Raw genomic sequence first — 27,603 nt, forward strand, 5'->3', positions numbered from 1 at the left:
TACATTTTTTTAAAAAATGTTGCATCATTAAAGGGTAATACTTGTGATGTCTCAGTCTTGCTATTTTTTCCCACAGAGCCAGTTGCCGGAGAACTGATGATGGTACAATTTTAAGATGTGTATAGTTCTTAGCATATAGATCGATAGGTCTTGTCCAGGAATAACTTCAGAAAAGTAATTTTATTCAACACAAATAAAATTTGCGAGTTTTTCTGGCTCTGAAAAAATATGTGCTTTGGTTTAAGAAACAAGGTAACATAGACATGGGCGAACACTTCAGGCGAAAACTACGTTTAAAACCCACTGAGGAAGAGCTGAACTAAGTCGCTTGAGTCTGGCACTTATCTAAGAGAGATTGAATTGTCTGGTCCATTATGAAGCAGGGAAAAATTCCATAACCTATTTGGAAAATCTAAAAGAACAAGCACAAATTTGTGACTGAATAAGAAACTGTATTCTCAGTGCATGTCTCTGACATTCAATAAATTCTTCCTGCAACGTTTATATTGTCCATACCTTCTCCCAAAGGATCACATACTTTCCTTCCCTAATTATTTTGTCACTCAGTTTTTCCTGATTGTATTGTGTTCTTTTTAGCAGTCTGAAATCTGTTTGTTTATATTTACCTTTTTAATTATAGCACAGTTTTAATTTGTGTGTGTCAAGGAAAAGAGATAAATTAATTCACTTCCAGTAATTCAAAGCAAAATATTTCTTAAAATGGGAGCTAAAACAAAAGGGTGATGCACATTCTTTCTCCTATTCTTTCTACTGATTATTACCTAAGAACTTTGGTGGTTAGGTTTGCATTATGGCTCGTGCACATTTTGTGTGCCACATATGTTGTTTCATAAGGAGGTCATTCGATTTTTGAAAATCAGAAAATATCTGCTCTACTCAAGCATGTAGTTGAGAAAAAATGTGAACGGCTGTGTTCAGTAGTACAGTATTAAGAGCCTCTATTAGAAAATAGAGGATGTATCATGAAAATCTGGAGTTTGTTACATAAGTTTTGACACTGAAAATTATGATGAGATCCAGAGTGAAATTTAGTGTAGATTCTAAAATTTCCCTTTCGAGAGAAAAGAGACTGTGTCTTAATATAACTTTCAACTCTGTTGTTGGTGCAGCACCAGCTGTCTTTTTCTGTTTAGGCTACAGTCATTGTGTATAGGCCTAACATAAAATGTGTGAGGATTTAATTACTTAGTTATGATTTTGTGTTGAACGTTTAATGTGTTTGCGTCAAGTGAAGACTTTAGTGATGCCAGAGATGCTGTACTCCCTGCAAAGCAGTGACAGGTGTTCTGAGTAGTTAATTTACACTCTTACTATTGTCTTTCCTGGAGTTTTCTGCATTGATTTATAATTTTTTAATGTATCAAGGGCAAGCAAACTATACCCTTGGATGTAGCTTCCACACACACAGAGTTTCGCTTCTGGGCGAGGAAGAGAGGTGGCAGTATTTCTGCTACACTCTGCAAGGAGAGGGTATCTGTACATTCCAGCTCTTTCTTGATCAGAGTCCTGCTGGCAGAGGCCGCTCACTCAGTGGATTGAATCAGTACATCTCCTAGGTGCCCAGATCCAGAAAGTCTGCTCCTGCTTGTCGATGCTGTCTTTGAGGTGACTTACGGAGTAGATGACCACCAGTTGGCTGTACACATCCTTATCTGGATTGTGGGTGCCCATCTGGAGTATGGGTTGCATGTGGGCTGTGCTGGTGAATTACTGCTTTGGGTGGGCTTTCAATCTCAGAGGAGGGGCACAGTCCCAGCCATTTCTCCATGGGCTGCAAGATGACATAAGTTATTGTAATTATGACATCAGTGTGGTGTTTCTAATTCAAAGGATAGAATTTAGGGGTGATGTGTAGGGTAGTATAATTTGTTTGCAAATTATCAAACAAGCAAAACAGAGACTAAGAGAACCTGGTGTAACCGTCTTCAAGCTCCTTTCTACACTTCCCAGAAAGGGGCTTGAAAGTGTAAGATACACACACCTACCTTCATGAAACTTGCACCACTTTCTATATTCCTTTTAACCCTATTGACCCTGAGTATGCATGCTGCCTAACATTGCACAAGTAGAAATTCACTTGAGCCAGGTTAAATTCAAGGGTTTATTATCTGTCAGGTGTAAAAAATTATTTGACCACCCGCAGAACTGAACAGCTTCTATCAGTGTTGAATGTGCTTCCACAAGAAAGCTATCAGGTTTATTTGCTCAAGCCTATACATGCAGTAGCCTAGTTATCAGGATGCTGAAATGTTAAAAAATTACTGTTTTTTAAGCTTGCAGTGCATGTCTGTTTCTGTAGGAGGAGAAGATGAGTCCAAGATAGATGATGTGCAATCACTGGGATCTGCTGCTGGAGAATATGAGCCAATCAGTGATGATGAACTAGATGAAATTCTGGCAGATGATGCTGAAAAGAGGGAGGATCAACAGGAGGATGAGAAGATGCCAGGTAAAATATATAGTAAATCCCTTTTTACTAGCAGTTGAATGCAAAAATTGGACCAGCTGACTCAACGATAAGTATCTTTGTATCCCATTCATTATTATTACTAGGGAACTGGTGTGTTTGAAAGGGACATGAAATTTTAGAGATACTGTAATGGTTCCAAGATTCATATTTTTCAATGTATCTTAATGAATTGAATGCCTATCAACCTACCCAATGTAGGAAAGGCATTTCATACTAAATCCTGTGGGATATGTTCATGCTGGCTACAACATACCTGCTATGTTAGACAAAAACACCGCTCCAGTTCTGTCCAGTAAATCACATGTCTCCTTAAAGAGCAGATATGTTTTATTGCCTGCACCAATGCTGCAGCAGAGAATAGCAGCCAAAGGTCTAATCAGTTAATTGGTCTAATACACCAATCAGTTAAATATTTTAAATCAGGTCCATTGTAGTGTGTTCTTAGTTTTATTATGATTTCTATGCCTACTGAAGTGACTATTTCCAGACCCGCAGATTCAGCAGAGCCTAAGCAGTCGCTTCATCAGGAGGTTTCAAGAATATTAAAAACAGAAATTGGGTTTTCTTTTTAAATACAAACAGGAGACCTAGATTTTGGAGGAATCCCTTAATCCAGTTTACCACCACCATCTTGAGTTTGACACCACAATCTTAATTCTGAAATATGAAAGAATTCACATTTTGAGAGGGCTTCTGAACAATATTCGGCTGATTTATACTACCTTCAAGCAGCAAGATGAAGCTAGCCATTCATAATAAGGGATGACTGTGATAGCTCATTCTCCATTGTATCTTTTTGCAGATCCTGTTGATGTCATAGATGTGGATTGGTCCAGTCTTATGCCAAAGCAGCCAAAAGAGCCACGGGAGCCTGGGGCGGCACTCTTAAAATTCACACCATGTGCTGTTATGTTGAGAGTTGGCATTTCCAAACGACTTGCAGGCCCTGAACTCTTCACCAAAATTAAAGAAACCTGCCAGAGAGTTTTAGAAAAACCTAAAGGTAATTCTGTTTCCCTCTGGGATAAAATGCCATTTCAGGATTAGTAAAGTAACAAAGCCCTAGATGGGATGATTTAGTTGGGGTTGGTCCTGCTTTGAGCAGGGGTTTGGACTAGATGACCTCCTGAGGTCTCTTCCAGTCCTAATCTTCTATGAGTCTATAAAGTGTCTTTGAAAAGAATGAACTAGTAAGCATTTTAGTTTCAAGACGCACATAGATATTATGTTGATACTTGCCGGTATAGGTGTATATTTGTATTATTGTAGTGGCTCCATTGATTTAGGTTGATTTGTGTTTACTTTTTCACCTATTCATATCCATGGATCTCTTGCTTCCATCAGTGAATTGAGGTACAAAAGGAAGAAAACCATTTTTGGGATTCTCGTTTGCTTATCCATTTTCTAGCAAGTGCTGGAATTTAATTCTCTAGTCTTTAGTTGTTTCCTCCCCATCTACTATTTACAACTGTTTCTTCTTAGGACCCAGGTCTCAGCTGTGAAACATGCTCTTTGAGCAACAGCATCTGGTACCTTGGCAGACTCCACAGGCTGGTTACAGGCTGGCTTTGAAGTTGCCTGTTGGTCTGTCATTTACTTGAGTTCCTGATTAGCCATCTGGATTGTCTTGGCAACTTCATTATTATTTTCTTTGACCCATCCTTGATTCTGAGTACCTTTTTATTTCTACCTTGTCTGAAAAATGTCCTGCTCAGCTTGGTCAAAAGATCACTCTGTAAGTGGATTAAAAAAATGTATCCTCATGCCCTGTGTGCATTCTGCCTAGATCTCTGCATTAGCCTTCGAACCTTTATCCGTTAGACTTGTCCCAGGTCTCTTGCTTTTTACAGTGCCATATGTGAGGCTTCATGTAAAATGCTCATGCTCTCTGCCAAGCACCAAATAAAACAGTTTTGATATCTAGATGTCACTGAATTGTACCTAAGGCCATGCTTTTTTTCTGTAGTATGTCACATTATACTTTGTAACTCAAGTTTTTTGATCACACTGTTATGCTTTAATATGTTATCCTTTTGTTTTTACATTAATCAGAGGTGAGTTTGGATATGTCCTCTCCTTTTTATTCTTCGATGGATGGCAATGTTATCTGGGTTAGAGGTTGTGACCTGGAAAAGAGTAGAAGGAAGCTCAGGTCCAAATCCACAGTTCTCTGTGATTCCCCCAACAAAAAGCAGTGGCAATGGGGCTGGCCTCCTCTGCTGCAGCTGCCCACTGACACTTCTGGCAGAGATATTCTACAGAATATAGAGGAAGTATTAATGCTTCCATTCCAAATAGCATTAGCAGGATAGTTTTTTGGGGGTGGGAGAGACTCCTAGGAAGAGTGTGGTGGTTAGAATATCTATTTCCTAACTTGTTCTCCATGTTTCCCGGGCACCCTTTTGCAGAGGGAGATGTGGCAACTGCACTAGGGAAAGGGGAAATAATTTTATTAAGGTGATGTTGAAGTAAAAAGAAAACGGTACAGAGTTTAAGCATAGAAGTTTCTGGTTGTCAGGGAATAAGGTACAGATTATCAAGGGGTGTGAAACTCGGTTTAGGAATGGGTGGCGTAAGGAATACATAATCTGCAATCTCCCCAAAAAGTTTAACGGGTCAAAGTACAGACATTGAAATATGAGGATATGTTGTTCATATAATGGCTATGTTCAGATGTGGAGTATAATGAGTGGATACGATGATGAGAATGGATTTAGCATTAACAGGATAGTTTTTTGGGGGTGGGAGAGACTCCTAGGAAGAGTGTGCTGGTTAGAATATCTATTTCCTGACTTGTTCTCTATGGGCACCCTTTTGCAGAGGGAGATGTGGCAACTGCACTAGGGAAAGGGGAAATATTCTACATCTCACATCTGTTTAGCTACATCTGGCCCATTTTGATGGTGATGTCATACACAAAAGGGGAACATAGGACTTTGATTAATGCCAACTTTGAACCCCCTTGTCTTCACACCCACTCATCTGATCATCGAGGAAGCCCATTCTTCCGTTCTAGAGCTGTGCCCAAGTTTTTAACCCTCAGTTATGACTGCCATCATAATCCTTTCTCTACAGTGCTGAAGGTGAAAAGCACACTCATTCTAGACTCTTCTATTTAATGCTGCTCCACCAATCAGTGGAAAGGGTGAAGTGAGGAACTGTTGTTTGTATTCTTCTCAGAGGCCAAGAGTCACCTCGTCTCCTATTTCCTCCAACACTGAATTCAACTTTAGGCAAGAATTTAGAAATAATACATGACCAGGGAGTCTATAAATCACATGTGAGAATTTTTAACGTCACCAAATTCACTCTTCTGTGGGACAAAAATATTTCACAGTCGGCAAAGTTATTCTTATATATGCTGATCATCTCTTTGTAGATGCAGAAAATTTGTTTGAACATGAACTTGGGGCCCTGAACATGGCTGCATTACTGCGAAAAGAAGAGAGAGCAGGTCTTCTTAGTAACCTTGGTCCTTGCTGTAAAGCCCTGTGCTTTAGAAGGGATTCTGCAATTCGCAAGCAGCTAGTGAAAAATGAAAAGGCAAGTGCATGGATTACATAAAGCATACAAAATATAAGAACATGAATTGTCTTTGCCTTCAAAATATTTCTACAATGATATAACTTTTTCTTCTGATATAGTTTACATGTCATTGCTGGTCTATCTTTCTGTTCTCACCCCCTTCCATGCACAAATAATGAGACTTGGGAGAATTTGATTATTTTTTCATAATTTCAGTGGATAATATCAATGTTTGTATTTAAGCATTTTTTCAATTTGTATTGATTTAAATTTTCACAGTTGTGCAAAATTAAGGGAGTGGTCAGGTCAAATTGTATTTGGCAGCAGATGTTGACGTTCACAAAGTTGAAGTTTTATAACCGTTAAAACACAGGTTGTCAACCTCACATGTCAAAACATACTAAACGAATATTCTTAAATCAAAGTGACTTCTCAAGCAGCTTTTTTTCTTACTTTTCCTATTTGTACATTTTGATTATTGATGGAAATATTTTTTTGTCTGTATGTATGTGGTAAAATCAATGTTTACTGACTAAAATGTAATGGAGGACGGGCTTCCATTGGTATTAAGTGGTCATGGGGTTTTTATTTTACTTTAGCCTAAGAGATTAATTTGAGATGTGTGACTATGGGTGGGTGCTCCCTCATATGCTAGATTTGAATTAAATTCCGGGAACACTCTTTTGTAAAGGTAAAATATATAAATTAAAATAATTTAAAGATGTGGTTGCAGGGATGGTTTTTGAATAATCCCTTGATGTCTTTGGATTCTATGAGCTTTTGTACAAATAGTGTTTTTAAAAGTATAGTTTTCTAGTTTAGGAATATTACTGAATATTTGTTCCTGTAAAATATTTTCTCTAAGGATTTGTCAGTTGTCACATGCTGAATTAGGTGTCCTGACTTTGCATGTCAATAGAAAAGGCAAAATTGCTATTAGAATTAATGCCAGGAGGAACCATTTCCAAGAATATATGGTTATTTATTTAATTATTGAGGATATTTGAGTCTAACATCTCAGCTCACTTGTCAAAAAGCCACTAATTTTTCTTTCTTCAATCCAAACAGGGCACAACAAAACAAACTTACACGAATTCCCCAGTAGTAGACAGTGACTTGTTAAGGTTGAGTCTACGATTATTTAAACGCAAGACTGTGTGCCAAGGTCCTGGGCAGGAAAAAACAGAAGATACTAAACTTCCACAGCCAAATATCCAGCAGGAAGTATGTGTGTCTTAAGCCAGTATCCACTTTGGAACTCCTAGTTTATCTCCCATCAGTAATGTTGATATTTATAGCTTTTGAACTTTTTGATTTGGTTGGAAAGCAGCTGTAAGACATGGGACAAAAGACTGTTTTTACAGGTAATTCTATTATGTGTTTGGAGGGAATAACTAATAGCAAAAATACAAAGATCTTTGTTTTCAGGTCATTTCAACTTTTATAACATTGAATCTTACACTGTAACACATACCTGTTTTATGCATCAAGTGTAATAATTTCAAGGTGTCCATTTTTAGAAGTCTATTGCATCACCTGATATTAAAGGAGGAAGAAAACTGTCTGTGTATCTTTTTTTCTCCATTCTGAAATCATTTTTTGTGGGACCAGTAATTTATATATTATTGCAGATACTTAAAAACAATGTGACCATCAACGTGAAATCCAAATTCAGCTTTTTTTAGGTAGCTCTGCATAAAGGCAACCATTTTGTATGCTTTCCTAGTATGCAGGCATCCAGCTCTGTTATGCACACAAAATGCTAATAGTGTACCTTTTAGAGAATCATGTTATTTTTTTAAAGAAAATATGCAGCTTTGTTGTATGCATACATATAGGTATATTTATACCTGTATAGGGTATGCCTTTGCATAAGTTTTACAATATTGGTTTTATGCTCATTAAACTAAAACGTGGCCCATATAAAACTTACGTTCTTTCTATCTCTCTCACGTTAACATTTTTGGAATGGCTTATATTACTTTAATTCTGTTGGGGTCTTCCCTACGTGTTTTATAAGCTATTAATCTCTTTTTGTGATTTAATGTGTATTTTAAACACACACCAGTAGTTTAAACTGAGCAAGAGTTAACGTACCTGTTCTGTCTAGGCGTTAAAAGTGCTCTAGCTTATTTTATAGCAACAAGGCAACCTTTGAGCTGAATGTATTAAATCATAGCTTCCAATTGTGTTAAAGCCTATTTTAATCTCCTTTTCCAAAACACACATGTTTCATTGCTAAAACAGTCTTGTTTAAGACTGCAGTACACAAAATAGATTCACTGTTTGGTCTGTAATTACAATGAACTTTCTTTATTCATCTTCTTTGTAAAACAGTCAGAGTCTATATACACATTGAACGTGTAGAAGAATATATTTCACTTTGCCCTATAAACAATGCAAAATAGAGTAGGTTTGATGGGCTAGTGGTGGAGTGTTTCACTCAGTAGCTGTTTGAATTTAGGGCCAAATGCAGCACTGATATATACCCTCATCTAATGGTATTGCATGAAATCAGCACTGAATTCAACCCTAGTAATCAAGTATGTTCTTTTGCTTCCAGTGTGACAAGAAATGTGAGTGCTGTGGAGAGGCTTTGCTCTGCCTGTGAATGTAGAAGTGCATTACAGTGCTCTGCAGGAAACGTGGATGCTTTGGTAGTAGCAGTAAGGGACTCTGAAAAAAGTTCTTTGCAACGCACTTGCACAGTCATTGCAACAACAGGCTCCAAAAAGTGATTTGAATGTGTTTATAGGTGGGGAAGTCCTCTGGTTTTGGAGAACATAAGAGTTGCCAGGAATCCTGTCTGAGAGAGGCCAATTCAGAATATAAATTATAAAACCCTCATAGTGCATTTAGCTAATTTTACAATAGTTTAGGGAAGGGGAATTTCACTTCTGTCCTACATCCTGAACCATTCCTAATTTATCAGGGATTGCATCAAGAATAGCTTCTCATCTTTCATGAGACTAGCTGTTCCAAGGAACCATTTTTTTATGGCATTACAAACTGTTTTTGCTAATTTGTGTCCTGAAGTGACATTTCTGTAGCTGAAGTGACTCATTGTTATGGTTCAAGCAGTCTCCACAAGTTCTTGCAGTGGAGACTCATTACCATCACTTTCAGTGTGGTGTGATCAGTCATATGCACACACTGCACAGTATTTGTATTCTAACCTGGAATTTCTGTTAATATGTAGTCCACCCTATTGATGATATGCCCAGCAGGTGCTAGGAGGTTTTCAGGCATCTTTTATTTAAAAAAAAACTAAAACAATCCTGGCTCTGAAAAGGCTGTAGTGCAGTAGTTCTCAACCTGCCGCCTGTGGGCCACTTGCGGCCCAAACAGCTCACAGCTGTGGCCCATGTGACATCCTCAGTACCATACAGGTAGTATATATATTGTGTGAATGCAGCCCACGTTATACATAGAGGGCTGCATATGGGGCCCACAACGGTAAATAGGTTGAGAACCACTGCTGCAGTGTATATCAGATATAATGAGTGTGAGCAACAACCAATGAGATAGAAATGTGACAAAATCAGTTCTTCGAGTGATTGCTCATGTGCATTCCACAATAGGTGTGCGTGCTCGCCCCATACACCGGTGCTGGAAGTTTTTTTCCTAGCACTACCCATAGGGCAGCACCCCTAGCGACCCCTGGAGTGGCGCCGCCATGGCATGGTATAAGGGGAGCTGCGCGCTCCCCCCACCTTCAGTTCCTTCTTGCTGCCAGTGAAGGTGCATCGGAACTGCTCTGCTCCAGCTTTGCTGCAACTTCCCTTTTGGACTCTGCTAGTTCATAGTTAGTAGTACATGTAGTTTAGTGCGCCCGGGGTCAGGGCATGCCCCGAGCTTTAAGTCGTGCGACGCTTGCAAGCAGTCGATGCCCGTGAGTGATCTGCCCATGGACGTTCATGCTGTCTGGGGGGAAACCCATCTCAGAGATAGCTGCAAGATTTGCAGATCCTTCAGGCCTCGGACCAAGAAGGAGTGGGACATTCGGCTCTGAGTCATTTTGATGGAGTCGGCCTTGACCCCAACACCGTTGAGCCACTCTGAGTCTGCACTGAGCACCACGGTGTTGGTGCGCAGTGACCCTTCAGTGCCTTCCACCAGCCGGCACTGCTCCCCATCCCTGGGACACTCCAAAAAGGCTAAGAAGAGCTCTTCTCTCCCGAGACACCGGAGCAAGACCAGGGGCGAGACTAGAACCATGTTGGGCAGCTCTCGGTCGCCATCGGCCTCCTGGCCTCCGACTCAAGTTGAGCGGAGTAGCCTGGCCCACCCTTAGCCGACCTCCGGGAACATCCGGGTGCCCTCCATGCCAGAGGCTCTGCAGGCGGCTTGAGATGTTATGTCTCTACCGGTACCGGTAGCACTGCCGTCATCAGCTTCCTGGTCCAGAGGCAAGACACAGCTCAGACCCCCGCAGTTGCCGACTGGACGGTACCACTCAAGGTCAAAGGAAGGATCCCGATGCCATTCCCCACTCAGTGACTGCCCTGTGTGCAGTCCGCGCCTGTCCCCGTCAACCCCCACCAGGTTGTCTGGCTGGGTACCAACTGGCAGGGGTTCCAGGCTCTGCCTCAAGGGACCATAGACCTTGCAAGGAGAGCGTGTGCCGTCAGGGCCGGGACAGACGGCACCGGAGGTCCTTGCCTCCAAGAGGCTACCATAACCCTTCGCGGTACTGGCATCAACGCTGCTCCCGTTCTTCATCTTGCTCAAGGTCCCAGCCACAGCACCATTCCCGCTGTCCCGGGCGTCAATTGCTGGCACCTTGCCATCGCGCATCCGCCTGTCAGAGCCAGTCACGGAGCAGCTGCTACTGGCAGTACTCCCGTTCCTCCATGCCGGGATCACAGTCTTGTGGTCAGTACCGTTCCCGACGCCACCACACGTCCTGGTCTCGGGATAGCGGCAGATCATATGCCAGCCCAGCCTCCCTTTGCAGTCAGTTGATGGGCCAGGCTAGTCAAGCTGAACAGACTGCTCCGCCGGTGCCACAGCAGGTGCAGTGGAACTGGGCTCCTTGACTGGCACCATGGTACCAATGGGCCCAGTGGCCCCCTGTGACGGGTTGGATCATAGAAACCCTCTTGGGGACTGCCATCTGATGTGCCAAGACTACCTCTGAGCCCGTTTTCCCTGGCAGCTTGGGACTTCAGTGCCTTGCTTGGTTTGAGCCAGACACGCTAGCCTGCTACAAACACAGACCCAGATCTGAACTGTGTCCCCCAAAAGCTGCAGGCTTAACTGAAAACAGCTTAAGAAGTGCTCCTGTCTCCAGCACTCAGATACCCAACTCCCAATGGGGTCCAAACCCCAAATAAATCAGTTTTACCCTGTATAAAGCTTATGTAGGGTAAACTCATAAATTGTTCATCCTCTATAACACTGATATTGAGATGCACAGCTGTTTGCCCCCCCCCCCACTATTATTAATTAACCCAGAGTATGTATTAAGTAAACAGTGATTTTATTAAATACAAAAAGAGGATTTAAGTGATTCCAAGTAGTAATAGACAGAACAAAATGAATTACCAAGCAAAATAAAATAAAACACGGAAGTCTAAGCCTAATACACTAAGAAAGTGATTACAGATGAAATCTCAGCCTCAGAGATGCTCCAATAAGTTTCTTTTACAGACTAGCCTCCTTCTAGTCTGGGTCCAGCAATCACTCATACCCCTGTGGTTACTGTCCTTTGTTCCAGTTTCTTTCAGGTATCCTTTGGGGGTGGAGTAACAGCCAATATTCATAACTTCTAATACAAAAATGATACATGCATACAAATAGGATGAATACATGCAGAAGAACATAACCTTTGCAAAGATATGTTACATGGCATATCTAGCACAAAACATATTCCAGTTATGTCATATTTACACTCATAAGCATATTTCCATCAAGCATTATGGGGTGCAATGTCACACCCCCAACGCAGCCCCCAGTGGTGGCTGGAACCTTTCTCAACCTCATAAGAAGGAGTCGATGGAGTGTTTATCCCCAGTTCCGTGCCCGGAAGGGGACCAAGTGGTGGGACCTACAGCACTAGTGGGTATGCAGAGTACCGCACCCCCATCCTCATCCTCCCTGGATGAGGCAATCACAGCCCCTCCTCTGCCTGTTCCACAGGAGGACTAAAACCCACCAGGAACTGTTGAAAAAGGTGGCATCGAGCCTCAACCTTCAAGCCGAGGAGGTGGAGGAACCCTTGGACTCCCTCTTCAATGTCCTCTCGGCTTTGGCACCGGGCAGAGTGGCTCTCCCACTCCATGAAGGGGTGGCAAAGATCTCAAACACTTTGTGGCAAACCCCAGCTTCCTTGCCCCCCATCTGTAAGAGGGCAGAACGGAAGTACTTCGTGCCCACCAAGGGGCATGAGTACCTGTATACCGACCCTGCCCCCAACTCCCTAGTGGTTGAGTCAGTCAACCACAGGGAGAGGCAAGGCCAACCAGCCCCTACTCTTAAGAATAAGGACTCGAGGAGCCTGGATCTATGCGGTAGAAAGGTTTATTAGTCCTCGAGTTTCCAACTGACGGTGGCGAATCATCAAGCCCTCCTGGGGAGATACGAGTTCAATTTGTGGGTCTCTCTTCCCAAATTTGAGGACTCCCTTCAAGAGTGTGACAATAAAAAAGAGTTTAAGGCTCTGGTGGAGGAGGGTACGGCTGCTGCCCGGACGGCCTGTCAGGCAGCCTCAGATGCCGCACGTACAGGTGCAAGGTCTGTGGCCCACGCAGTGTCTGAGGATGGCGTCGTTGCTCCTGCTGTCTGGATTGTCCAGCAAGGCACAGAACTCCTATCTCGATGACTGGCTGGTCAAGGGCAGCTCCAGGTTGCAGGTGCAGGATCATGTGGCACTCCTGTCCACCTGTGCCACTCTGGGCCTGTTGGTAAATGACACCAAGTCCACGTTAGTCCCGGTGTAGCGCATAGTTTATTGGGACAGTTCTGGACGTGATGTCGGCCAGGGCCTCTCTCCCACTAGACACGTTCGAGACCCTAAGGGAGCTCCTCAGCACAATTACAAGGTGCCCCGTGACCAGAACCAGAGCGTGCTTCCAGCTCCTGGGTCGTATGTCGGCGTGCACATATGTGGTTTACCACATCAGATTCAGGATATGGCCCCTCCAGCTCTGGTTGGCCTCAGTGTTCTCCCAGTCCAGAGACCGGATGGACAAAGTCCTCACTGTGCCTGAACCAGTGATCACCTCTCTGTGATGGTGGTCCTCCCCAGGAAACGTACTCCACGGGGTCCTGTTCAGGGGCCAGCCCCCGTCAGTGGAACTGGTGTCCACCGTGTCGGACCTGGGGTGGGGAGTTAATGTGGGGAATGTTCAGACCCAACATCTGTGGTCCACGCAGGACCTTGCCCTGCATATAGATGTCAAGGAGCTCAGGGCGGTCCGTCTGGCATGCGTGGCCTTCCACTTGCACCTGGAGGGCAGAGTGGTTAGGGTTCTCATGGACAATACGGTGTCGATGTTCTACATCAACAGGCATGGAAGACAGGGCCCATTCCTCAGCCCTCTGCCAGGAAGCCCTCAGGCTGTGGGACTTCTGGATAGCTCACGATGTTTGCCTGGAACCCCACCACTTACTGGTTGCCTAGAATTCTCTGGTGGATTGTCTGAGCTGAGACTTTTCTCAGCGTGAGTGGTCACTACACCTGGAGATGGTGCACAGGCTTTTCCAAACATGGGGCATTCCCTAGGTGGACCTGTTCACGACACGGCAGAACTGCTGGTGTCCCCACTTCTGCCCTGATGGGGGGGTGGGCATAGGTGCCATCTTCAATGCCTTCCTCCTGTCCTGGTCAGCCGGTTTCTCTATGCCTTTTCCCCCAATCCTGCTGATTGGCAAGGTCTTGGAAAAGATAAAAGCGGACAGGGCCCAGGTCCTTCTGATCACCCCGCCATGGCCCAAGCAACATTGGTACAGGACTCTCACGAGCCTGGCAGTTGCCCAGCCGTGGCCGCTGCCATCCCGCCCGGACCTGCTATCCCAGGACCAGGGCTGCCTCCTCCACCCCAACCTAGCGGCACTCCACCTCACAGTGTGGCTGCTCAATGGTTAGGCCAGGAGGAGAGGACTTGCTCGGAAGGGGTTCAGCGCGTCCTCCTGGAAAGCAGACAGCCCTCCACGTCGGGCCTACCTGACAAAGTGGTCTCGGTTTTCCTGGGGTGGGCAGCTGATCGGGGCGTTTCACCTGTGGCTGCTCCGATTCAGCTCATTTTAGACTATCTCCTTCACCTTAAAGCCCAAGGCCTAGCGCCCTTGTCCATCAAGGTGCACTTGGTGGCCATATTGGCCTTCCACCCACTGATGCAGGGCCACACAGTGTTCTCCCATGCCATGACTGGCCAATTCTTTAAGGGTTTGGATTGTCTTTTCCCATACGTTAGGCCCCGCAGTGGGACCTGAACTAGATGCTGACCAGGTTTGGACTGCTAGCTACAAGCTCCTGGTCACACCTCTCATGGAAGGTGGCCTTCCTGGGGGCGATCACATACACTAGATGAGTCTCGGAGCTCTGGGCCCACTCGATTAGGGCGTAAGCCTTGTTGGCTGCATTTTTGGCCCATGTCCCCATCCAGGACATTTGTAGGGCTGCCATATGGTCTTCAGTTCACACGTTCACTTCGCATTATGTGATCATCTCCCAAACTAGGGAGGACATCGGGTTTGGCAGGACTGTACTCTGTCCCGAGTGTCTGTGAACTCCTACCCACCTCCAACAGATATAGCTTGGAATCACCAATTGTGGAATGCAGGAGCAATCACTCGAAGAAGAACTGGTGTTCCACATCCCGCCCTCCTTCCCCTCTGTCGGAGTTGTGTGGCAAGAAGGAACTGAGGGTGGGGGGAGCGCGCAGCACCCCTTATACTGCACCATGGTGGTACCACTCCAGGGGGCACGAGGGGCGCTTCCCTATGGGTACTGCTAGGGGAAAACTTCTGACACAGGTGCACGTGGCAAGCATGCACACCTATTGTGGAATGGACATGAGCAACACATCTCGGAGCACACTAGTTACGGAAAAGGTAACGGTCTTTTCTATTTGGTTATTCTTCTGGCCCTTTCCATCCAGAAATTTTTATTTTGGGCATTTATAGAATCCTTATAAGTGGCTGTCTAAATCTTTCATGCTGTGGATCACACTAGAATACAGATTGCTGCAAGGCTACCAACTTCTTTTTCAACGACATATTCACCCACTGATTACTTCTAAAAAAAAGTTCTATAGCCAACCAGGAAAGTCTCCATAGGCTGGAGTTTGAGAGCCATAGCCTACCTCCTGGTACACCCTCTAGCCCTGTGGTTAGCACATTCACGTGAAAGAGCTGGGTTCAAGTCCCCACTCTGTGTGGGTCAGAGCAGGGATTTGAACTTAGGCCTCCCATATTGCAAGTGAGTGCCCTAACCACTAGGATTATTTTGGGGTCCAGCTGTCTCTCTCCCCTGTTGGAGTTGTTCTTCGAGTGCTTGTTCATGTCCATTCCAATCAGGTGTGTGCGTGCCGTATGCACACCAGCCGGAAGATTTTTCCCTTAGCAGCGTCCGTAAGGTTGGCCTGGGCGCTCCCTGGAGTCACGCCTTCATGGTGCCCAGCATAGGGCCCTGCCAACCCCACACCCCTTCACTTCCTTCTTACTGCCAGTGATGGCTAGCTGGACCATCGTTCGCTCTTGAGGTATAGGACTGCTGAGCAACAAGGGACTCGGGGAGGCAAGGAGTAAACCAATCTGTCTAAAGGGAAATGTTCAAGAGGTTGTTCAAACCAAACAGAAATCCTTCAAAATTTGGAAATTTGACACTAGGAGGACACATTATAGCAGGCAAGATGTTAGAAGGGTTAAAATGGAATTCAGAGAACAAATAGCCAAAGGTATAAAAACAAAAAGATCAGAAGAAGGCATCTCACTCTTCCCAACCCTCCAAAAGTTGGTCTGTTGGTTTCCGAGGGGCTAAAAGGAGCACTTAAATAATTTCTTGCATCAGTCTTCACCACAGAGGATGTTGTGAAGATACTGACTCCTGTCCTGCTCTTTTCTGGCAACAAAGGGCTTGTCGTCACTACTGAGTTACATTGGTGCAGCTGCACCCATGTAGTGCATCTGGTGAAGATGCGCTATGTTGATTGGAGAGCACTCTCCTATTGATGTAAGTACTCCACCTCAATGAAAGGCAGAAGCTATGCAGGCGGGAGAGCATCTCCCATCAACATAGCATGGTAGAGACACTGCTTTAAGTCAACGTAACTTACGTTGCTTAGGGAGGTGTTTTTTCACACCCCTGAGTGACGTAAGTTACATCGACTTTAGTGGTAGCGTAGACAAACCCAAAGATGAGGTAATATCAAAGACTGAAGTGTCGGAAGATGGGCTAGAACAAATTGATGATGTAAAAAGCAAGGCATCACTAGACCTAGATGGTAAACATATAAGAATTCTGAAGGAGTTCCACTGTGAAGTGGCTGAGCTGTTGGCAAAAACAATCAATCTCTCATTAAAAACAGCTAGTGTACGAGAGGAGTGTTGGGTAGCAAATGTTGTACCTGTATTGAAAAAAGGCTTTGGCATCATCTGAGTAATTAGACTAGTAAGTCTTACATCTGTACTGGGCAAATTTGTTGAAATGATCATTAAAAATAGAGTAAAACACCTGAAAGTTAAATAGAATAGGGTCTAACCATGGCTTCTGCAAAAGAAAATCTATCCCTTATGTATTAGAATTCTTTGAACATGTCAAAGTAACGGGTACGGGACAACCAGTTCATTTAGTTTGTTTAGGCTTGCAAAAGACCTGTGATGTGGTCCCTCATGAGGCTATTAAAAAAACTAAATAGTCAAGAGGCAAAGTATTGTGGATCAAAAGCTGGCTAGAAGACAGAACACAGAGGATAAATGGTCAGTTTTCTTCATGGCAAAAGGTTAACAGTGGGGGTGCTTCAAGATTCCGTTCCAGGTCCTGTGTTTAATATAATAATGACATGGAAGAGTGGTGGTGAGAGAGGAGCAAGTAGTGAGATAGCAAAAGTTACAGATTATACATTTATTTAGATAAGTTAAAACCAGAGAAAACTGTGAGGAATTTCAGAGACCAAACTAAAGTGAATGGATAACATGCTGGCAAATGAAATTCACTGTTGACAAATGCAAATCAATAAACAGTGAACTATTAGCATGTCTTTCAGGGTTCTAAATTAACTATATCAATCCAGGAAAGGGAGCTGAGTATAACTGCAGATAGTTTAATGAACACCTGTGCTCAATGTACAGCTGCAGTCAAAAAAGCAAACGATGTTAGAATGAATAGGAAATGGGACAGAGCATAATATGGAAAATGTCATTATATATCATCAATAGTGCAGCCTCATCAAGAATACTCTGAAGTATTCATCCCATCTCAAAAAGAATATTGCAGAACTAGAAAAGGTTCAGAGAAAGGGACAAAAATGATTTAGGGACATGGAAAAACTCATCTAAAACGAGATTAAAATGATTGGGTTTGTTTACCTTGGCGAGGAGATGAATGAGAGTACATGATAAAATATATGAAATAATGGTACGGAGAAAGTGGACAGGGAGCTTTTGTTCTTCCTGTCTCATAACACAAGGAGACATTCAATGAAATGGAGAAGTGGCAAATTCAACTGATAAAAGGAAGTATCTTTTCGGGGAATGCTACATATTATTGTATCCACACTGAGCAGCATGTGCTCTGTTCCCCACTGCTAGGCAGTGGTACCTTTCCTTACAAATTTTGTCTAAACATTCACTGACTGTCAGAATCTGAACTCAAAAGTAAACTGGAAATTATAGAATAATAATTTTGAGAAATTCATCCCTTTCATTTTTTAATTGCTGTACTCTAACCCATTCCCCCTTTTTTGGCACACAAATTTGAGTCTGTACAGTACGTTCTAGAATGAGTGAGTGCTTAGCAGAATGATTCATAAACATACATTTTATTGGTTTAGTTCACTGCATACTTCTAGTAAACGTGCTAAAAATTGGAAAGCTATCTGAGGCATCTTAACATAAATTACTGTCTCCTGTGGTCCAGGTGGAAGTGTGAGATCTTGCTAGATCTCCTGAAGACTTAAATATACTGATATTAGCAGTGGTCTTCATCATCTCAAACAAGTGAAAGGCAAAATTGCTACATCCCTTGTGCATTTTTATGGGGATACATGAGTGTTTCAGTGAGAGCACTGGAGCAATGGCCTCTCAGTGGATATGCAAATATCATCAAAGGAAATACTGCATTGCTGCTGTGTTTGTTCATAAGGAAATACTCAAGTTAGGGCAACACTTGAGTACCTTTTTAGGAAAAGCAATTTCACATTGCTCATATACCATGGTAGCATAAAATGGGCCCATTTCACATTAATTTGCTGAAGCCTGTAATAAAATGTACTGGTTAGTTAATGAATTAGGTAGCTGGACAAGGAATTTCATAGTCCAATTTTTTTTTTTTTTCCATTTGGCAAGGGGTCTACATCAGTCCTAGCCTTAAATCAACCACGCACTTCTGGATGAAGAGGAATAATCACCTTTACATATGGGTGATTCAACTCTCATTTTCACTTGTAGAAAAAAGTATGAACTGTGAAAAGAATGACATGACTAAAATGACATACTCCCAAAGTGGATAAATCTAATACCTGGAAAGATGTTTTCCTTCTGTGCTTGCTTTTAAATGGCAGAAATTGGTTTTCAGCACTGTAGTCTTTAAGAATAGTGAAGAAGACTCTCTTTTGTTTTGTTTGTCTTTACAGCAACACAAATATTTCTGACAATGTTCAGAGCAACTAGTCAGTGGTGTATTGATTTGAGTGTCAAAAGAGGAGTAAATGTAACAGGTTAACAGCACCAGCATACTCTTTTGACTGTTGTTGGGCCCTGATTACCCCTGAAATGTATTTTTCTTTGATAGGAGGTACAGTTTTCTGAAGGGGATGTGTTTGAGACCAGCAAATTAAATGGAGAGCAGGCAAAACATCTGTACTGGATTTCTACTCATCTGAATTATTGAATTTCTGTAATCATACAGCATGTCAAGGTTCCTCCCCCACTCTGAACTCTAGGGTACAGATGTGGGGACCTGCATGAAAAACCTCCTAAGCTTATCTTTACCAGCTTAGGTCAAAACTTCCCCAAGGTACAAAATATTCCACCCGTTGTCCTTGGACTGGCCGCTACCACCACCAAACTAATACTGGTTACTGGAGAAGAGCTGTTTGGACGCGTCCTTCCCCCCAAAATACTTCCCAAAACCTTGCACCCCACTTCCTGGACAAGGTTTGGTAAAAAGCCTCACCAATTTGCCTAGGTGACTACAGACCCAGACCCTTGGATCTTAAGAACAATGAACAATCCTCCCAACACTTGCACCCCCCCTTTCCTGGGAAATGTTGGATAAAAAGCCTCACCAATTTGCATAGGTGACCACAGACCCAAACCCTTGGATCTGAGAACAATGAAAAAGCATTCAGTTTTTTACAAGAAGACTTTTAATAAAAAAGAGAAGTAAATAGAAATAAAGAAATCCCCCCTGTAAAATCAGGATGGTAGATATCTTACAGGGTAATTAGATTCAAAAACATAGAGAACCCCTCTAGGCAAAACCTTAAGTTACAAAAAAGATACACAGACAGAAATAGTTATTCTATTCAGCACAATTCTTTTCTCAGCCATTTAAAGAAATCATAATCTAACACATACCTAGCTAGATTACTTACTAAAAGTTCTAAGACTCCATTCCTGGTCTATCCCCGGCAAAGACCCAGCATACAGACAGACACAGACCCTTTGTTTCTCTCCCTCCTCCCAGCTTTTGAAAGTATCTTGTCTCCTCATTGGTCATTTTGGTCAGGTGCCAGCGAGGTTACCTTTAGCTTCTTAACCCTTTACAGGTGAGAGGAGCTTTCCCCTGGCCAGGAGGGATTTCAAAGGGGTTTACCCTTCCCTTTATATTTATGACACAGCAGCAGCAGCAAATAGATTCTGGAGCATTCCCAAGCGTGACACACTGTACTGGATGTGATTTGAGATGTTTTGTGATTGTGGATTTAAATAATAAAAATAAAATAGAGCAGTCTTTGGAAAGAATTAGACACCTGCTATTTGACCCCTCTGCAGTAACACATTCTGGAATGTGGTCCAAAGTACTCCTCATGGCAGCCCGTGGTCTATCTCATCTTTAATCTGAGATGTTGTACATCAGCAGATGATGATCTATCTCGATCAGAGCTGCTTCCCGCAGCATTGAGAGAGCACCACACAGTTCACGCATGGGGGTTGGGCTGAGGGGCTGTAAAATTGCTATGTAAACATTCGGGCTCGGGCTGTAGTCTGAGCTCTGGGACCATACAAGGTAAGAGGGTCCCAGAGCTCAAGCTCCAGCCGGAGCCCAAACATCTACATAGCAATTTTTAGCCCCACTCCTGAGCCCTGTTGGCTGAGACAGCTGACCTGGACCAGCCACAGCTATGCCATGGATTTTTATTTCCGTGTAGAGGTACTCTATGAGATCAGTACCTACGGTCTCCTTAAGTAAAGTCTGTATCCAAGTTGACCACTAGATGTCTTCAGTACTGGGAAGACACCACACAACCACTCAAATTATGCCAAGTTCACCACCTTTATTGAGCAGCTGCCAGCTGAACAGCGTGAACAGTTTCAGGCTATTAACGAGGGCAAACTGTTAGCTAGAACATCACTACAGGCCTTGCTGGATGTGACCAACACTGCTGCTCAATCCATATCTATGACAGTGGTCATGCAGAAGGTGTCCTGGCTCCAGCTGTCCGGATTCCCAAGGGAGGTCCCAAATACAGTTGAGGACTTCCCTCCAATGGTCTCATACTGTTCACTCAATCCAATGATGAGTCCTTGTATATCCTTAAGGATTTCAGAGCCACCTTGAGATCCCTTAGGATGTACACACTTACAAGCAAATGAAACTTTAGCAGATCCCCAAAGATCCCACCACGCTCCATTCTCAAAGTTTCAGAGACCTTCTGAATCACCCTGGAAGAAATCAAGGTTCCAGAGTAGGAGACCATCTACTTCTTCTGTGTCCACTATTGAGCATCCATTATCATCTAAATGACTGTTCTGACAGGCTGGTCGAGGACCCAGAACAACTCCATTAAACTGAGCTGCATCTATACCATTCTACCCACCTCCCTTCCTTTGGAGACAGTCTCTCCCACTTTCAATCCTGATGGGAGCAAATATTGTCAGCCAAATGGGTGCTGGAGGTTATAAAACAGGTACTCCATCCATTTTACCTCCTTCTCCTCTATCTACCTCTGTTCTTCATCTTGCCTCAGAAACACCTCTCACAGGTACCTTTTAAAGCAGGAAGTCAATTCCATTCTGCACATAGGAGCTGTAGAACCATTTCCAGTTCAGCACAGGGGGGAGCGGCTTTTTACTCCAACTATTTTTTGGTCACGAAGAAGAATGGGGGATGGAGACTGATTTTGGCTGTAATACTCCTAAACAACTTTGTGAAATCAGAAAAATTCAGGATGGTGTCTCTCACAGTTATAATTCCATCATTACAACTGCGGGACTGTTTTTCAGCCCTCAATCTTCATGATGCCTATTTTCAGATTGCAATTCATCCATCTCACAAACAATTCCTGAAGTTTTTGATAGGTCAGGATCACTTCCAGTATCATGTAATTCCTTTTGGCCTTTCTTTTGCCCCAAGAGTCTTCTTGAACATATTGGCAGTGGTTGCAGCTTACCTTCAGCACCTGGGGATGAACTGGCTACTCAAGGGCCAATCTTATAATGAAGTTTTTGCTGTCATAAAGATAAGATCCCTGTTGTGTTAGCTAGGTTTGCAGCTCAACATCGAGAAATCCACTTTGAGGCCGGTACAAAGACTAGAATTCATAGGAGCATCCTTAGATGCAATATCACCCCAGACTTATCTTCCCTTGACAGATTCTTGATGTTAACAAATCTCATCTCAAAGATTCAAATCAGCCCACAGACATCAAGAAGAATTTGTCTTTAACTACTCACTCATATGGCAGCTTGCACCTTTGTGACACAACATGCCAGGCTCTGCCTTTGATGTTTTGGGCTGGCTCAGGACTGTTTATACACTCCAAACAAACACAGCCTGAACAAGCTGGTGCTGGTCCCTTGTCAAGCATGAGAGTTTCTCAATTGGTGGAAAGATCCAGATAATGTCTGCATGGGGATTTTATTTGTTCAACTTCCTCCTTCCATCACCATAACAACAGACGCAACCCTGATGAGCTGGGTGGGGCAGGAGCACCTTTAGGGACCTCCACCACTCAGAGCAAATGGTCTGCCTAAGAGGCATGGTGACATATCAGCCTTCTCAAGCTGAGGGCAGTCAGGAATCCTTGTATCCACTTCCTGCTTTTAATCAGAGACAGGTCCATAAAGATCTTGACAGACAGTATAGCCTTGCATGTTTTACATCAGTCAACAAGGAGGGGTCAGATCTCCTTCTCTTTGTGCTGAAGTGATGAAGCTCTGGAACTGGTGCATAGCCAATAGCATTCTAATCTCAGCAATTTACCTCCCAGGGAACAAAACAGGATAGTGAATGACCTCAGATAACACTTCTCCCACAACTATGCTGGGAGTTAGATTCCTGGATTCTCAATCAAATCTTTCTGGCTTGGGGATTTCCAGAAGTAGATCTCTTTTCCACGGTTAACAACAAGAAATGTAAACACTTTTGCTTGAGGGGTGGGGGAGGTGTTAGGCCCTTTTTTATTGGGAAATGCCTTCCTTCTTCAGTGGACAAGAGGCCTTCTATATACATTTCCACAAACACCCTGGATTCTGAAAGTGGTAAAATCAAGCAAGATCATATTAATAGTTTCAATGTGGCCCAGACAGACATGTTTTACCCACCCACTTTTCAGGTAATCAGCCTTCCACCCATGCCTCATGTTCTTTCTCAAGATGCTGGTAGGACTCTTCACCCAAATCTGAAGATTCTTCTTCTCAAAGTTTGGCTTCTCAATGGTTTGTGAGAATAGAATCTACTTGTTCTGAGGAGGTACAACAGGTGTTATTGAACAGTAGAAAAGATTCCACAAGCTATATTTACCATCACAGGTGGAAAAGGTTCAGCCTTCCGTGTGTCCAGAGACATTTTCCATCTGCTCACTCTTCAATACTTCTAGATTACCTCCTAGAGACCAAAAAGACAGAACTATCTATGAGTTCTATCTGGGACCACTTGGTGGCTATGATAGCCTTTCATTCCCTGGTTGAGAGATTCTCAGTTTTCGCTCATCCCACAACTGTAAGGTCGGAGAACCTTTCCCTTCCAGTTAAGGAACCCACTCTGATTTGGAATTTGAATTTAGGATTTTATGGATTCTCCTTTTGAGCCAATGGCAGCTACTTCCCTCATTAATTTACCTCTGAAGATGGCCTAGCTGGTGGCTGTTACCGCTGCCCAAAGGGTTGGAGAAAGAGTCTCTAATGGTTGTGTGCCCTCCATTTACAATATTTTTCAAGGACAAAGTTTTATGTCCACACACAAAATTTTTACCCCAGGTGTAACATCAACCAAGATATCCATCTTGTGGTTTTTCCCCCCCAAAGCTGCATGAGTCCAGAGAGGAGGCTGTTTTGCACACTTTGGATGTTAGGAGGGCATTAGCCTTTCGTTTGGACAGAACTAAGTAATTTAGAAAATCACCAGAATATTTGTGTCCCTTGCTGATATGTCTAAAGGTTTGGCAATTTCCACCTAGAGACTCTCTGGAGGGATTTCTGATTATACTATGTAACTGCAGACATAGAGCTGCCTCCTAGGGTATTGGCCCGTTCTATGAGATCTCTCTTTATATATCTATGGCATTACTCAAGAGGATTCCTATTCTGGACATTTGTAAGGCTGCCACTTGGACCTCCATACATACTTTTCCCAAGCATTCTGCAGTGACCCAGTGGAAATGTTATCTTGTCTTGAGTCTTGAACTTGGTTCCAAAGGCTCCCCTCCTGCACTGGGGGCACTGCTCGGTAGTCACCTGAAGTGGAACACCCTAAGGACACTACTTTAAAAAGGAGAGGTTACTCACCTTGTGCAATAACTGGAGTTCTTCAAGATATGTGTCCATATGGGTGCTTCACCACCTGCACTCCTTCCCCTCTGCTTTGGAGTTACCTCTGGAGACTTTGCGATGGAGAAGGAACTGAGGGCAATTTGCCCATGCAGCCCTATATAGCTTCCGAGTGGGGCGCAGGGATACATAAGGTGCATGCACTGGTCAAACAGAGACTACTACCAAGTACCTCTGATTAAAGTTGCATGGGGTGTGAGCATACCTGAAGTGGAACAACCATAGGGACATATATCTCAAAGAACTCCAGTTGCTGCACAAGGTGAGTGTAACCTCTTCTTTCCAGTGTTCTTACTCACTGTCACTTGAATCTCTATTCTTGTTTTCACTATAAATATATCTAATGCTGTGGTGTTAAGCAAGTGCTGGTCCTGGGTTGAATCTTACAAGCTGGTTAGACGTGTTCCTTTGAGAACAGCAGGCCTGGTAATTCTGTTGAGTGTTCATTGGAAAGGGGGAATGCTCAGTAAACTTGAAGCTCGCTGTGTGCCTATCCCTACCCACACAGGGCCATCAAGGCCTGGATTGTATTGCCTGTGCTGCTAAAGCCTCATAGTTTCAGGGAGCTGATCTAGAGGAGCCAAAAACAAGGGCTTCCTCTTGCTAAAGGCAGGTGTTGGTGAGGTGCCAAGCACCCCTGAGTATCCTCAGGGACGCTACACCCACCCTCTGACTTTCTCTTGAAGTTAGCATCGCTACCCCCTGCTTAGCGAGCGAGGTTCAGTGTAAGGTGACTCCCTCAATTAAGGCATATTAAGTACAGTTCTGCTGTCTACAGTTATGCTAACAATAAGGATCATTAACTTTCACTGCTCCTGCATCCAAGACTAAAATGGATTTTAACCCAAAACACCAAAATCAATCTCTTTGGCAAGGCAGGTCTGTCTGCTGATCACTGAGGCAAAGTAGGTGTGTCTATGCAAATACAGTTGGTTCCTGAGGTCTTTTCCCCCCAGTTCATCAACAGATGGTAGAGGAAAGCTCATTCAGACCCTGGCTTACACTAGATAGATAGATAGATAGATTTTATTTGTTTTAAGCAGATTATAACAATGCAAGGTCTGCAGGTATAAGAGAAGTCCTTTAGCTACAGTCTTCACTGTGTAGTTGAAATTGTCTGCTTCTGGCAGTATCTTGTGAGAGAGCCTATGAGAAGTCAGCATAACTCTTAATAGGGGGTTGTATTTTTATTTTTTTCACTGCAAATCTTTCCAAGGCACAGGTAGTTGGTGAAATTAGTTGGATACTAGTCATCAGCATCTAGCAAGGGCTCTACCAGACTTTACAATAATAAGTTTTAATGTAGCTTTGAGTCTTTATATTTGATAGCCAGGCCTATTTATAGACCTTAGATGTTTCTCACCTGCCCCAGCCTCCACTTCTGCTGTGGTTGTGGCTTTTGTTTGCTTGGTAGTGGAGACATTTATGCTTTCTGGAGTGTAGGTTAAAAGGAAATGATGAAATGTTATTAGATAGCAATAATAAGAAAAATTAAATCAAAATGTTAAACCAAGAAATCTTAGATACATTTGAAAATGTATTAAAAAGAATTACTTGCTATAAATTTTGGCCTTCATTCTAAATGAATTCCAGAACCCCTTTAGTTAAATGACTGACTTTTTCCATCTGTGCTGCCATAACAGCATCTTGTGGATAATTATTTATGAACATTACTCCTGTTACAAATTGTGAAGTAGAATTTAAATCAGCAATAAAAGCTGCAAAAATCATTAAAACAATTAACCAGCTTGCTAGAACATTCACCACTGTGGATCTTGCTTTAGGAAGTTAACTAACAAACCTGTTATTAACCACTGATGAGGAGCCATTTTGAAGAGATTATTGCTTAATTAATCTTTGTATAGAGCTAATAAGAGTGTTAAATGGGTTCCTCGGATTGGATTGTTAGTATAGGATGTAAGTTCCCTGAGGCAAAATCTTAATCAATATGATATTAAAGTTAGCCATTCAACTAAGAGGCTATTTTAGTCATTTAGAATTAAAAAGACGAATAATTTCATTAATAACTTGATAAGATTGAATGGCTCTATTTATGTGAATTATTATGGCCTTCCTGAAGGTCTTCTGCCATCTCCTTTGGAAAGAAAGCTATATTAAAATCCTCATTTAGATTTAATATTTTTTTCATCAGTCCCTTCTGTTGCAGCATAAATGTAACTTGTCACACTTATCTGTAGCAAACAGGCTACAATGGGGAGGAAGTAGCAACTGATGCCAATGCTAATGACATTCATTCATGTAGCCTCAAAAAAATAAAAATAAAATCAGAAGTCTGTTCATATTAGTAAATGGGATGAACATCACAGTTGGGTACAGTGTGATGCTTGGAGTGACAAGGCTGTTCTGGTCTTTCTTACTGTTTTTAGTGGCAAGGGCTCAGGACATAGCAGTATGTCAATATTTACATTATAAACCCCTGTTTTCAAAGGTTTAAGATTCAGTGTGTGGTGAAAGTTATTTAATGTCTTTGTCTTTAACTCCTAGTTACATGTGTTATACATCTTGGGGGAGAGGAGAGCAGAATCCATAAAATGGAAGACTGGAAGGAAATAGTTTGCTGTCCTTGAATAGCTGGTGTCTATAATTCAAAGCTGGCATGATTTAGTACTAATTTACACTGTTATTCCACAATATTGAGTTAGGTCCTTACAAATCTCTACTTTATTTTAGTAACATTTAAAATATTTAATCAGCATATGAATGGTTTTCATTATCTTTAGTATATATGTTCCTCACATGTTTAAATAGTTTATACACTGTAAAATCAGCTCAATTACAGATTTACAAAATACAACTAGAGCTGTAACAGCTTTTTCAGTTAAAAATACAGATTAACCCATGTATCTGCAAATCTGTATTCTCTGAGGTAGGTTTCTACTTTCTCTAAAGTGTTGCAGGTCTGAGGTTTAAAGGAAACCTACAAAGGCCTGGATTATTTACAGATAAGGCTGAAATCTTATTGTTTAGTTGACTCCATTGTAACTACACTTTGCAGCTCAAACTGGTTTATAGTCTTTCCTTGATGCACACATAACTCTGAACAGCATTGATAGGAGTGATGTACTCAGCAAAATAGAACGCCATCATAGAAAGGACCACCCATTCTTTCGTGGCTTTTTGCCTATATTGTCCATATGGAAAAATTAAAAAAATATCCTAGCCTTATCTGCTTGCTTTGCATGGGTTGGAGGTGGCTCCTTCACCTAGTCGTTATCCATTAAACAGAAGTCTAATAGTCACTAATGCATCACACTGTAGCAACATAACAATACCTTCTCAATTAGCATATTCCTTGGAGACTTCTAAATAGTGCCTCAATTCATTACCAGCATCAGATGATCAATATGCCTAACCTGTACCTTGGATATCTCTCTTGAATTATTAAGGTACTTTGTTAGTCCTAAGGGAGT

At 42.7% G+C, this 27,603-nt stretch overlaps 1 protein-coding gene across 5 annotated transcripts in view; it reads left to right on the forward strand.

Moving 5' to 3' along the window:
* ZC3H13 (zinc finger CCCH-type containing 13) overlaps positions 1–7,578 on the forward strand; it is a 55,486-nt gene extending 47,908 nt beyond the window's left edge. For all 5 annotated transcript variants that reach the window (XM_077811588.1, XM_077811606.1, XM_077811598.1 and 2 more), the window contains 4 exons: positions 2,321–2,470; positions 3,294–3,494; positions 5,871–6,034; positions 7,085–7,578. In XM_077811588.1, coding sequence (XP_077667714.1) covers positions 2,321–2,470; positions 3,294–3,494; positions 5,871–6,034; positions 7,085–7,255 — 686 coding nt within the window. In that variant the 3' untranslated portion in view covers positions 7,256–7,578. The remainder of the gene's footprint in view (positions 1–2,320; positions 2,471–3,293; positions 3,495–5,870; positions 6,035–7,084) is intronic.
* The last annotated feature ends 20,025 nt before the right edge of the window (positions 7,579–27,603 follow it).

Source organism: Eretmochelys imbricata, chromosome 1 (genome assembly GCF_965152235.1).
Source record: "Eretmochelys imbricata isolate rEreImb1 chromosome 1, rEreImb1.hap1, whole genome shotgun sequence".
NCBI classification, from domain to species: Eukaryota; Metazoa; Chordata; order Testudines; family Cheloniidae; genus Eretmochelys; species Eretmochelys imbricata.